General features: G+C 43.0%; 1 protein-coding gene across 1 annotated transcript in view; it reads right to left on the bottom strand.

The window, feature by feature from the left end:
• HLTF (helicase like transcription factor) overlaps positions 1-14,894 on the bottom strand; it is a 117,423-nt gene that overhangs the window by 27,702 nt on the left and 74,827 nt on the right. Inside the window, exons 17-19 of the mRNA XM_030217045.1 lie at positions 13,262-13,440; positions 4,146-4,271; positions 242-354 (exon numbers count right to left, since the gene is read on the bottom strand). Of these exons, the coding sequence (XP_030072905.1) occupies positions 242-354; positions 4,146-4,271; positions 13,262-13,440 (418 nt within the window). The remainder of the gene's footprint in view (positions 1-241; positions 355-4,145; positions 4,272-13,261; positions 13,441-14,894) is intronic.

Here is a 14,894-nt window from a genome sequence, read left to right on the forward strand (position 1 = left end):
TTCTATCCAGTAACATCACCATTCCTATAAATTCTGTATTTAAACATTTGCTGAAATTGCAAACAAGTAATACCTAACTCTGTCTCCTGTTGGATAATTTGTATAATTTTCTTCTGTCACTGTTTATTTTGCAGAACTTATAACCAGAATTTCAAAAACTTTTCTTCAAACAAAAATAACTGACATTTGTTAAAACTGCATTAAGTTCAATTATTTAAGCGTTTTTCATAATCCAGCTCACCTCAGTGGAGTTTCTATTAGAGAAAGAAATGATGTAAACTGAGAGACAATTAAACTCTTGATCATTGGATTCTTCTTCCTCAGCTCTATCAATGCATGCATTAGAGTACTGACCTGTAAAACAACAGTAGAATGTAAAACCTAACATTATAAATCAGAGCCACTGATTTTAGCAACCAATTATTCTTTACAATGACAATATTCAGAATGGGTAAATGGGCTTTTTGTAAACTATCCACCCTGTATGGGGGTAAAGTACACATACTCTTCCACATACTCTTCCACTATGCGTATACTTTCTCCTGTCCTAAACACTCTGGTCAATATTTAAACACTGAATGCTGCGGAAAGATTTAGCCCTGGATATTCAATGCTGTGCCATGTCCGGGCACCAGCATTAAATTTCCATGCCTAAAAAATGTTAAGGAAGCCACCAGGGCTTAAACAGGTTCCAGCTGATATTAAGCCAGTACACTTATGTGGGCTGTGGCTGAATATCGGCCACGACCCGCGTAAGGTGTACTTTGCTCCTCCAAATCTGCCCTCCCTCCCACTCTGCATTTATTTAAAGGCCAACCAAGGGCCTCCCAGGTCTACTTGTAGTTACCTGGTGGTCTAATGGGATCCTACGAGCAGAAGCAATACCCACTCACACTTGCCTGTCACAGCAGCTAGTGCTGCAAGGCTTCTGCTAGAGGTCACGGCAGCCATCTTACGCTGGCTGCCACGACAAGCAGGAGTGAATGAGCATCACTCTTACCCACTGGACCACCAGATTTGGTGGGGGGTAGTCTTGGTTGGCCTTTAAATATGTGTAGGGTGGGAGGGAAGGGGAGCAAAACAGCTGGTGCCACAACCCAAAAGCTAACCAGGCACTTGCCAAAACTCAGACTGGTGCCAAGTTAACTTTGCAGCTAAAGTTAGGACAGCCTTTTTGCTGTTCTAACTTTAGTTGCTTAACTAACCAGTTAGCGGTCTGAATATGGTTGCTAATCAGTCAGGTCTCAGCTCCTCCCATGCTCCACCCAAGGCCTACCCCAGCACTAATCTGATAGTGCAGGGACAACAGTTGTGATGATTTCAGTGGCACTGTCTGGTTGTGCCACTGAATATTACCATTTAGGCAGTCAAAAGCAATTTAACCGGGCAGGAGCCTCAATCATTTTGAATATAGGGCCCAGAGTTTTCCATTTTTGAAGAAGGATATCATCCACAGGAAAAGCAGCTGCAAATCTCTGCAGGTCCTTTTTCCCTAGGCAATTTTGAAAAGGGATGTGTATTTTCTCTGAGAACTAGTTCAAATCTGTGAGAAAAAGCATCTGCAATGTCACAACTTCCTGCAGATATTTGAAAACCACCACCTAAGATAATATTTAAACTTACCTGTTAATTATCTTTCTTTGAGTCTTACCAGGTCAGTCTAGACAAGACAAGAGGGTTATATACCCACACCAGCAGAGAAAAACAGAAAATACTAGAAGGCAGACCTTCACCCTTATGAGGCTGGTGCCTCAGCTCTCTCTAACTCAGAATCCTCTACACAAACCCGTTCACATTGGGCTTCCGACAACTGTAACAACAATATAATAGAAAAACAACACACACCCAACCACAGCCCCAGTGACTAGGCCAACTATGAGAGTATAAAGACCAAATAAATACAACCAAACACCCCACAGAATATTCTCCATTAGGACTGAACATTCATTATCCTATAGAGAACCATCTTCTTCCTATGCCAGATACCATCCAAATCCACTGACAGAAAGGAGGATCCTGGACTGGTAAGACTCAAGGAATGAAATTAATAGTTAATTAACTACTACAACAACAAATCATTTCTGGAACGTTCATGGTGCAATTTATTATATAGGAAGGATGAACGTTCCATGAAGCTGCCTGGGCCCATGCCTCCATGCTGATTGGCTGTGCCTGGGACTGAAGCCTCGGATGACGTCATCCAGAGAGCCCAAGCAACAGCATTACGAGTCGACCTGCAGCTCGCCACCCCGCATGCCAGCCCGCCCGCCCAGCAGCCCGCCCCGTCAAAACAAATAGCACAGAAACCGCCAGCTCGCCCGCCTGCTGCCAGTCAAAAACGGCACCCACGGCAGCCGGAAAGAAAAACAAAGGACTGACAGGCCAACAGAAACCACACCCGCTGCCCGTCAGATTGAAAGCCACAATCTGTACAACACACACACATACAGGAGGGAACCCTGAAACTCGGAGGGAGGGAAGGGGGACCCTGAAACTCGGAGGGAGGGGGAGAGCGACCCTAAAACTCGGACAAAGGAGGGGGGAAACCCTGAAACTTGGACGGAGGAGACCCTGAAAGTTAGAGGGAGGGAGGGGGTGACCATGGCACTCAAACAGAGGGGGGGACGACGACCCTGGAACTGGGAGAGAGAGGGGGAGGGGCCCTGGGACACACTCTCATTCTCACACACACACTCTCTCTCTCACAGACACACATGACCCAGTCTCACTCTCTCTCTCTCACACACACACTCGCACATTCACTCTCCCTCACACAGTGACTATCACACACACACTCTCAAACAAACGCACTCTGAGGAAAACCTTGCTAGCGCCCGTTTCATTTGTGTCTGAAACGGGCCTTTTTTTTACTAGTTTTGTAATAATTGCAGTCAGGACTGCAAAGTTTTCAAAATGTCTAAATATAGAGAATTACAGTAATCCAGGCGTGAGAAGATGATTGCATGTAAGTCATCTAAAAGGGGAAAAAAGGGTTTAATTTGATGCAAAAATCCCAACATTTGGAATAGAGAAGGTAATGCATGATTTAACTTGAGATTTCCCTTCTAAAGTAAAATCAATCCAAATTCCTAAGCCTCATACCTTTGCATGAAGAGAGATGGTATTGCCGTCTAAATTGGGAGTAATGGTTTGTAAAGGGTTAAATTTTCCTCCCAACCACAATAAAGGTTTTTTTTTTTTTTTACAGTGTTTAGTTTTAGCAAATGAGTGGCCATCCATCTTGAAATATGTTTAAAACTAACTTCAATGCAATTAAAAGTTTCTTAAGTGATGTTAATACAGGAAAGTCAATCTGAACCTGTATGACTACATATGGCAAAACAACCCCACTGTTTTTAGTTCAGTACCAAGGGAATTAAAAAAAAAAAAAAAAGACACTAAACAAAATAAAGGGGGGGGGGGGGGGGGGGGAATCTTACAGCACTCCGCAACCTGGGTGCCATGTGACCAATGTTTCATTTGACATTCTAACTGTGTAACTGCAGGTACGTGTCATTTACGAACCCCCCCGATAAATCCCTCTCTTCCTTTCTCATCGACATTTACTCCATCTTCCCTGGGGTGGGGGTGGGGGGGGGGGGGGCTTTAACATTGATGCCAATGACTCCTCCGACTGTTATGCTTCAGTTTCTTAAATTCATTATTCAACCTCCAGCTGTGTCCCACTACCCCTGTTCACCAGTATGGCCACTGCCTCGTTCAAATGTGAATTTCTCTCTTAATATGAAGTTGTGGCTAGCCTCCCAAACATCAACGATTAAAATTATCAACTAGTAATTTATTCATTTACATATTTTAGAGCTGTACCAAATGGCATATTTTACTATTCAGCCAAATATGAATACCAAATACAAATACTGGGCAATGAGCTTTAGTATAACAAATAATAAAAAAAGAAGAAATGTGAAATCAGAGATCAAATGTTTATTTCAGTAGGAATTAGTGCAGTAGAGCTCCAGATTATTCATATTCGAATTTAATAAATCGCTATTCAGCCAAATACAAATAATATATTCAAGACACTATTTGGGGCCGAATCAAATCAAATATTCGGTACAGCCCTAACATATTTTGTAGTACCACTCCTTTCAAAACGGTAAACATTACAAAAATAGTAATGTTACTTTTGAACTGGGTAGCCATTCCTTGTCCTTCTTCCCAACCGCAGCAGTCTCAGGCTCCTCCAGAGGGCATTCTACCAAATGCTCCAGATGCAGTTCACCTCTACAGAGAGGGCATTTGGCATCTGGCTGAAAAACACAAGAACAGTGGTGTTGCAGTTAGAAAACAAGCACAAAAAGCTATACACCCACTGAGAATATACAGCTGTGGGAGTAAGCCAGTTTAACATCTGCCATATTTAGGTATGAAAAACTATGAGCTCTTATGTGTTATTGTCCTAACATAAATGTTTTTGTTAGTATCATAGAATTTGATTATGTATGTGATATTGTAATCTGCTGGGAACTGTGGACTATGCGGAAAATAAATGTTTTAAATAAATAAATAAAACTTCAGAATTAGCAAACTGACCAGCATGAAACTTGGCAATGATAACTTGTACACCTCAGTCTTAAATTATACCAAAACACAGGCTCATGTTTTGCCTTTAATACAAGGTAACAGACAGAACAATCGCAGTAAAGGACCTCCCCACAAATTCTTGCTATACTTCATGCAAGAGTGCCTAAGATACAGCCCACCTCTTTTACAAGCACTGAAAAGTATCTTAACTTGTCAGATACCTCCTAGGAATTTACTGTTTTAAGAGGCAATTTCATGGCATTTACGTACATTGACAGAATATGCTAGAACTCAGAACACTAAATTTTAGTCTAATATTTATTTAAAATATGCTCTTATTAATTTGCATCTGTTCAGTATAGTTTACCGCACAAACACATAATACAAAAATATCCAACAGAATCATAACCCATTTAAAATATTTTTTTCCATCAAGTAACGGAAATTGTAAGTGTATCGTTGGATTAGCAAAGTTACTTACCTATAGCTGATGTTCTCCGAGGACAGCAGGATAAAGCAGTTACTCACCTATAGCAGGTGTGCTCCGAAGACAGCAGAACATGTAGTCTCACATGTGGGTAACATCATCTGACGGAGCCCTGGTGCGAACACTCCCCAGTGTAATATGTCTAGGAGGCTTTTGGCAGTGCCCACCACGCATGTGTGGGTGCCTTCTCACCTGATGTGTGAGCGCAGGACCATCCGTAATATAATACAGCTAAAAAGAATACAACTCCTAGGGGAGGAGGGAGGGTATGTAAAACAAAGTAAATCCATCAGGGCCTGGGGCCTTACTATGGGGGAGACGTTTTATGGCCCATTGAATTTCCTCCAAAGTTATAGTTTTAGATAATAGTTCTGTCTCTCCCTGCGACACGATATCCACATCATTCAGATATGTCTTAATTTCTGCCTGGGTGGGCACCAGCTCTGGTGTATCTAGCCTTTCACAGAAATGATAGAATTCAGCCTTTATCTGTTCTAGCAAGGAGCATATTGCACCAGATTCATTTCATAATAGAAAAAAATATAATTACACTGGGCTTGTTTCTTGAGCCTAGAGGCCAGCAATCTACTAGCATAGTCACCAAATTCAAAATGCTCCTGTTGCATTTGTTGTAGATGATCAGAAAACCCAGCCATCTGAACCTCACTGAGCTCCAACCGAAGTTCATGTAGGTGGTCCACCCTCATCATATCAGATGGATCGCTCTTATGTTGTTTTTCTAATATTGTTATTTGATTGCGCAGGGAGTTCTCTTGGGCAGACCCATGTTTGTGAAGATAGGCCTGCAAGACTATGATATGTCCTTGTATAACCACCTTTAGACCTTCCCACAGTGTGAGGGGTGCACCATCCCCAATATCATTAAATTCTAAATATTTCTTTCCAAGGATCACACATTTTTCGGATCCTGCAACAGGGTGTCATTCATCCACCAATATCTAGGGCCCGAGTTCCTATCCACTGTCTTAAGAATCATTACCACTGGTGAATGATCTGACCAGGTGCGCATCTCAATAGTGACCTCCTGCACAACAGTTGCAACATCTCCATCTCCCAACCACAAATCTATATCAGAGAATGTATTATGCTTAGGAGAGAAGAAAGTATAATACCTCTCCCGGCCATGAGTGCAATGCCATAAGTCCACTAGACCCCATCGTGCCATAAAGCTTTTAAGTGAGGTCCTATCCAGTTTTGCTTATTGCACCCTGTGTGCTGAGTTATCCAAGAGTGGGTTTATGGTGAGATTAAAATCCTCTCCCACAACACCACGACCCTCCCCATAGCGCTGCAACACCAATTCTAAGTCCTCTAAAAAGCCCCCTGATCCTAATTAGGAGCATATATAGATAGAAATGTATACAATGTACCCCCAAGGGTTAATTTGACTAACAACGGCCTTCCTTATCGGAGATAACTTGATGTATCTGCCAGGAGAAAGCAGAAGATGGACTCCCCTTTATTTAGTATTGGAGCAATTTGATGCAAACTTGATACTAGGGTATTGTTTATGCCTTACCAATTTTTCATGTTGTGGCTTTAAATGTGTTTTCTGAATAAACACCATGTCAGTCCACAGGCGCTGCATTTCTTTAAACATCAGTTGATGTTTCACGGGAATATTGAGACCTCGGACATTTAGAGTAACACATTTAAATTCTAACATTTGACCTACAATCTCTAATGTTCCATAGCATCAGCCACCGATTTCCAAACAGTATCCCCAGGTCCCACAATCCATCCACCCCACTTCCTCCCCAAAACCAGACAAGGCATGACACTATTTCTACCTGTGGCATGCCCATAGTAGAAAGAAGCGAGTCTTATCTGCCAGCCAAAATTCTAGAGATAATAGCCTCTTCAGGTATGTCCTCCAGCAAATCATAGTTATCGCTACTGAGTATTATCCAAATATCCAAAAATCTGTAGAGCAAGTTTTGTAAACTGGTCACTGTGGGGAGGGTAACTGCTTCCCAGATACTTGCCTCCTGAGTCATCCCTTGCTATGGTATACTCGCTGCCATTTTGGATGTTCATGCCTCATATATCCAGGCATGGAGGCCTGTGCAGGGGTTTGTCCCTCACTGTGTGTGCCTCCTCTAGAAAGCAAACTCGGCGCAGCTTACCCTCTTTATAAAATACCAACATAAAGGGGTTTTGCCACTTGTAGCAAATTCCCTCCTCCCACAGCTGAGTCGGGGGCTGCAATTCACTCCTCCTTTTGAGGGTGGTGGTCAAGAGGTCTTGATAAATCTCTATCGGATAACTGTCCCACTCAAGAGGGATACCCGCCCGCACTTTAGTCAACACTGCTTCTTTTATTTTAAATTTAGTAAAGCACACTACAATATCTATAGAGACATTAGGTCTTCTAGTCCCCAAAGCTCATTGTGCTCTTTCAATATGAATAGAAGATGGTTCTCGAGGGTGGGATGGCTCTGATAGTATGGTTGCTGCTATATGCTGTGCCAACGATTCACAATCCAAATATTCTGGTATCTCTGGCAGTCCCCGAATCCACAAGCTAGAGCGGCAGGTCCTGTTTTCAAGATCTTCCAGGCCTACTTCAGTTTCAAATCAAAGAAAGAGAGATTGTCACCTGTCATGTGGTGGGAAGGGATCTGAAGGCAGACCAATGGACCACTCTTCCAAGACAATCTCTGGTTCTTGTCCAGATACCAAAGAGCACTCAGAATTTGACTCACAAAAGTACTCAGCAGGAGATGTTCGAGTCTCTGCCTGCCTCAAACAACAGAGAGCCTGGTCTGGCCTGGATCTGGGGCATCCTGGAGATCTCCAGTGATTCGGGAAAGCTTCCTTGCTCTGAAGAGCTGGACATCAATATTGGCAAAGTGTGCACTGACCCCGATGCCCTTCAAGGATCAATATGATGTATAACCTGCAGGTAACGCAGGGTCTTAAGGATGGGGTTGCACTGTCTCAAGCCTCGGCATCGATATTCTCAAAGCCATTGCCTTTTGTTGTGCAAAGAGGCACTCCATATGTTCCTTGAATCTGCCCATGAGATGCTCCTTAAGGGATGCTAAGAATGGGGGTCATCCCCCCCCCCCTCTTTTCCAACATCAAGGAGGGTGAGATGTCCTGTCAGGGGCACTGATAACAGTGGAGCCTCGATGCTCTGGGCAACATGCCTCAAGGAGGTCTGATGTTAGTCTGTCTTGAACATCCCACATCTTGTATTGCTTGGTGCCGATGACCATGAGAAGGACGAATCCTTCCTCTTCATCAGGAAATGAATTGAAGGATGTTTGATCTCGATTGTCAAGACACTTTTGAAGCTGATGCATCAACAGTATCTGATGCAGCTCCAGGAGCCATGGAGACCAATGCTCCAAATGCCAACATCGATGGCCTGGACTTATCTGCTGCTTCTCATGACCTCTGACGCACCTTGTTGACGACATCTGTAAATGCAGCACAAGAAGCGGAATCATGATCGGGTCTCAAGCATTGCAGGCACCAGTTATGGGTATCCGTGATGGATACTTGGTCCTGTTGTACCTAGCATTCTTCTTAAAGCCAGTGACAGCTTTTTTTCTGAGCTGTATCCAGATTTACTTGTAGCAAAATCAAACAACTTGATTGTGAAAACTGTACCCGGCCAGTCACCTGAGGCTTAAGAGAGCCTAGTGGGCTGTGAAAAAATAAGAAAATGTAAAAAGTGACAAAAACTTTAAATAAGGATTTCTTCCTGGAAAATCACAGTCCTACACAGTAATGGAAGGACTTACAGAATGGAACCATGGCAAAAAAGTTGACAAATTGAATACTGGAAAGTTCTCAAGGCACATGCTGAGAAAAGCATGTTCAACTTGCTCTGTGAAAAAAAAATCAAGACTAACTAGGTCCAGTGCAGCAGTGGCAGGCAGGATGGTGCACGCATACATCATGCAACACTCTAAAAAGTTGTAGTTTTACAAGCTAGTGAGTGTTCCCCCGTGGGCTCCATTGGATCACATCACCCAGTTGTAAGAACATCTTATCCTGCTTGTCCTTGGAGAAACAGCTATATCTCAATTTATTTTGAAATAATTTAATATCCAACTCAGTTCTCACATCTAAAGGCATTTCATTCTACCACTGCACCACAAAGACACAGAACATTCTTTTCCAAAGATGCATTTTGTGCACATCATTACTCTGCGCTGTTACGTCCCTCACCTGTTCGACGCTCCTCCCGGCTAAGTCATTCCGCAGCTCCGTCCAAAAGGGACAAGGTTCAGTCTTAGGAGGGTCTGTTTCAGTTTCCTAAGTCTGGCAGCCGTCATCCGGCTTGGAGCAAGAGCAGCAGCCACCTTGGCTAGCTCAGGAGGGGGCAGCCATCTTGTCTAAACGAGAACAGGAAGGAACTCCATATCTGGTTGTGGGAGGATCTCCTAGGGGGGGCTGCCATGTTGGATGCACCTGAGTTTGGTTTGCTCTGATTGCTTCATTATTTAAAGCACTGCCTCAATTGTTCTGAGGAGTTGCTGTCGGAGTGCTGTTCGCCGGCTATCTTCTCTTCCTGATTTCCTGTGTACCAGACCTTGGCTAGTTCTTGGATTTCGCTTGTTTGCTGCCTGCCTTGACCCTGGACCGATTTTTGACTATTCTTGCCTATTCGGAGTTCTGGTGCTGGACTGTGTCTGTTTCCTGCCATCCTGGTCAGCGGCTGTGCAACCCCGCCGGTTCCAGAAGTCCTGGTGGCCACCTGCAGCTGAGGGCTCAACTCTGTGAACGGTGGTCGCTTCCCAGGTGAAGCTAGGGGTTGTCTGGCTGCCTGACCGAGTACGGCATCACTCCATCTCAGCCGTGCTCAGTCGAGGCACAGGGGCTCACTACTACCGGGTCACAACAGCGCTTCACATTTTCTAAAAATATCATCTATATAAATGGTAGGTTATACTTTCTCTTGTTTTAATTGGCCATATGGGGATACTTTTTATAAAGATTTTACTACAAGTAAATAGGTGTTTTAGCTTCAGAAACACAGATTCTAAAAATTGTCTCCTTTTCCCTCCAGCATGAGTCAAAGTATGCATACTGTGACTGCGTGCATACTTTTCCTCACACAGTTCATTGGGGCAAAGTATGGGCTGGGAGTTTATTTTTAGCTCCCCAAGGGTGCTTCCTGATGGGTAATTTGAAGTTTCTATTGAAAACAACCTGCAGGCCCTAAAAATATATCAGAAACTGGCTAGTCCTGGTAACAATTATCCTATGGCTCCGAAAAAGTAGATTTTAAAGCTCATTTTCAGGGAAAAGTGATAATTTTCTCAAGTCTACCTGGTTCATAATTTTTTAATAGATTTTTCCAAACCTCTCTTGACCCTCACTATGTCAGTCACCTTAACCATGTCATCCAGCAACAGACTGCACAACTTAACTGTGTGTTACATGAAAAAAATACTTTATGCAACTTGTTTTCAAATCTGCTGCTTGTTAGTTTTATGGATTGTCCTCTTGTTTTGTTGTTTCAAAGGTTAAGCAACCCTTCCTTATTTAACCATTTCACTCTCATGATTTTATAAACTTCTATCTTATTTCTTCTATCAAATCCTAGCTGAAAAGCCCTAACCTGTTTAGCCTTTATGCATAAGGGAGGTGGTCCATCCTCTATCATGTTTGTCTTCTCTAAACCTTTTCTAGTTGCCCTGTATCCTTTTTTTAGAAGGGGTAACCAGAACTGCACACAATATTCAAGGTGCGGTTGCACCATAGCTCTATATAGAGGTATAATGATTTATTCTCCATTCCTTTTCCAATAATCTGTTACACTATATATATATATATTTTTTTTTTTTTAGCTTAAAAAGTTATCCACTATGACTGCAGCAGCTTTTTCTTGAGTGGCAACTCCTAATATGGAACCCGGCATTTTCTACCTCTGCTTGGGATTATTTCTGCCTCTGTGCACCACTTGACAACTGTCCACATTAATTTTCATCAGTCAGCTAAATACCCAAGCTCCAACTCTCAAATTCCTCTTAATCCTCTGCTACTTTAACAATCTTTAATAACTGTACCATCTGCAGTTCCGATTACTTCACTCATTGCTCCTTTCTCCACATCATTTATAAATGTTAAACATCCAAAAGCATCTAATGGAACAGTCGCAACCAACAATTCCAATGACTAGCTTGTACTTCCACTCTTTTTGAAACTAAATAGTTAACTCTCCCAAGGCAGAATTGTTTTATGCACATTTCCATCAGTCACAGAACATGTATATCAAAGAGCAGTTTGACCAGTATGGGACTACTTCAGAAAATAGGACAAAGGAAGAAAAACATATATTCTTAAAAATGAACATTAAATGTGAATCTGCTTAGATTTCAACTTCAATTAGAGAGAACAACTAATCACATGTATTTAAAAAAACACATTATATGGCTATATAAATATTACTGCCCATAAGTGTTTTTAAGTTAAGTGGCCTAAAAGAAAATTTTATTTCTTTTATAAACTTATAAACCACCTATATCTAGGTGGTTTCCGTAAAACACATTCACATTCAACCAAAAATACAAAAATATTACTCAGCATCAAACAGCAGACATGTCATGTATAATTACCAAAATGCAGAAACAGTTTGGTTTTCAAAGTTTTTTTAAACTGCTTAAGGTCAGAGCATCACTGAAGCTGACCAGATAGTTCATTCCACAAGGAGATTCCAGCTGATACAAAAGCCGAAGCTCTTGTATCAGCATATTACAATTGCATTACTGCATCCACAGAAATACGCATAGTCTATTCTGATCTTAACATGCGTCTGGGATGGTACACACTTGCAGTGCTTGCTTCAGGTAAGCCAGAGCAGAAGCAAACAACACCTGATGAACAATTGTCAGCACCTTAAAGTGAATCCTTTGTGCTACTGGAAGCCTATGTAGTTGCTTAAAAGTATGTGTCACATAAACCCACAATTGTTCTCACAGCAGCATTCTGGATTATCTGCAACGCCTTAACTCCTGAATAGAGAATGGCACGGGGAACCGCAGTAAGCGCGGGGATGGGGACAGAGCTCACGGGGACAAACTTTGTCCCCGTGTCATTTTCTACTTTGAAGCCTGTTAATGAACTGGACTGTTATTTATGTTTAAGTGATGCCTACAAAGATATTTAGATTTTTTGGAAAAACAAGCAAACATACTGGCCACAACTAACAAAATTTGCATGGGAGATCCTGTACATCCCGCTACCAGCACATCTTCTAAGAAGACAACTTCTATTCCAGGAAGGACTGTGGAAGACAGGAGAGCTAGACTGAATCCTGAGATTGTTGATGATTTCTTATTTATCTACAGATTAAAAAAACATAACCGTGCTTTATAGGGCATATTTTTCCCCTCTAGGGCATATAGAACGAGTTGTATTTTATACCCGTGGACATTTTAACAGTGTGAATTAGGATTCCTTGGTGTAGTAGAAATCACCTATTGTTGGGGTTGGAAGGGTAGAGGGTGGTGGTGGGAAGGAGGGTTATTATAGCTGCTCATTGTTATTATTCTCTATTTGTAATTTATACACAACAGTTGCACAGCATATTGTTCCTTTTTATATTTTAATAAAAATGTAAATATAAAATCATAAGTGTTTGAGGCTTCTGTATATGAGGACAGAGACCACGGGGCGGGGATGGAGACAAACTTTGTCCCCGTGTCATTCTCTACTCCTGAAGTAGCCATAACATACAAGGCATTACAGTAGTCCAGTCGCATCAAAATCATACTTTGAACCATACAATGATAATCATACAAAGTAAGCATAGATTTTAATCTAAAAATCATATGTAATTGTCTAAAGGTTGTCTGAACAACATTAGCAACCTAGGATTTCATTGTAAGCCTATGATCCAGCATCACCCCCCAACAATGTCATCTCTTTCTTAACCAAAACACATATCTCCCAAACAGTCTCAGGCCACTCTTTCAATTCTTCCTGTCCCACAATCATTACTTCTGTACATAATATTTATAAATACTTAATATCCTACTAGGCCAGTATTTCTCAGTCCTCTTTTGGAGCCACACCTAGCCAGTTAGGCTTTCAGGGCTACTATAATGAATATGCATGAAACAGATTTGCATAACTGGATCTCCAAAATATGCAAATCTATTTCATGTATATTCAAAGGTAGGTGCGCTTCCAGGTTTGGAAACATTGTTGTAGGCAGTGCTTTGATAGATACCAAATGCAGTGACTAACCTGCTCACTATGAATAACTTGACAAATGCAGGGTTTACAGAAAACGTGGGCACACTGTGTTATCACAGGAAAAGTCAGAGAATCCAAACAAATGGCACATTCTTCGTCAGCCCCAGAACTCAGAACCAGCTTTATTTTATTCACAAGCTTCTCACGTAGTTCCTCTGAGGTGGAATCACCTAGAAGGTTTATAGATAACCAAAAGGCCTTTAGAACATACAGTGAATGATACATACCTGTAGCAGGTGTTCTCCGAGGACAGCAGGCTGATTGTTCTCACGACTGGGTGACGTCCGCGGCAGCCCCCACCAACCGGAAAAAGCTTCGCGGGACGGTCGGCACGCAGGGCACGCCCACCGCGCATGCGCGGCCGTCTTCCCGCCCGTGCGCGACCGCTCCCGCCAGTTGAATGACAAGCAATAAAATATGAAACACAACTCCAAAGGGGAGGAGGGAGGGTAGGTGAGAACAATCAGCCTGCTGTCCTCGGAGAACACCTGCTACAGATATGTATCATTCACTTTCTCCGAGGACAAGCAGGCTGCTTGTTCTCACGACTGGGGTATCCCTAGCTCTCAGGCTCACTCAAAACAAGAACCCAGGTCAATTGAACCTCGCAACGGCGAGGGTACAACAGAAATTGACCTACGAAGAACAACTAACTGAGAGTGCAGCCTGACCAGAATAAATTCGGGTCCTGGAGGGTGGAGTTGGATTTACACCCCAAACAGATTCTGCAGCACCGACTGCCCGAACCGACTGTCGCGTCGGGTATCCTGCTGGAGGCAGTAATGTGATGTGAATGTGTGGACAGATGACCACGTCGCAGCCTTGCAAATCTCTTCAATAGCGGCTGACTTCAAGTGGGCCACTGACGCTGCCATGGCTCTAACACTATGAGCAGTGACATGACCCTCAAGAGCCAGCCCAGCCTGGGCGTAAGTGAAGGAAATGCAATCTGCTAGCCAATTGGAGATGGTGCGTTTCCCGACAGCGACCCCTAGCCTGTTAGGGTCGAAAGAAATAAACAATTGGGCGGACTGTCTGTGGGGCTGTGTCCGCTCCAAGTAGAAGGCCAATGCTCTCTTGCAGTCCAATGTGTGCAACTGACGTTCAGCAGGGCGGGTATGCGGCCTGGGGAAGAATGTTGGCAAGACAATTGACTGGTTAAGATGGAACTCCGACACCACCTTCGGCAGGAACTTTGGGTGGGTGCGGAGCACTACTCTGTTGTGATGAAATTTGGTATATGGAGCATGAGCTACTAGGGCTTGAAGCTCACTGACCCTACGAGCTGAAGTAACTGCCACCAAGAAAATGACCTTCCAGGTCAAATACTTCAGATGGCAGGTATTCAGTGGCTCAAAAGGAGGTTTCATCAGCTGGGTGAGGACGACGTTGAGATCCCATGACACTGTAGGAGGCTTGATAGGGGGCTTTGACAAAAGCAAGCCTCTCATGAATCAAACGACTAAAGGCTCTCCAGAGATGGCTTTACCTTCCACACGATAATGGTAAGCACTAATCGCACTAAGGTGATTCCTTACTGAGTTGGTCTTGAGGCCAGACTCTGATAAGTGCAGAAGGTATTCAAGCAGGATCTGTGCAGGGCAAGAACGAGGTTCTAGGGCCT

This window comes from Microcaecilia unicolor, chromosome 10 (genome assembly GCF_901765095.1).
Source record: "Microcaecilia unicolor chromosome 10, aMicUni1.1, whole genome shotgun sequence".
In the NCBI taxonomy this organism is placed as follows: Eukaryota; Metazoa; Chordata; class Amphibia; order Gymnophiona; family Siphonopidae; genus Microcaecilia; species Microcaecilia unicolor.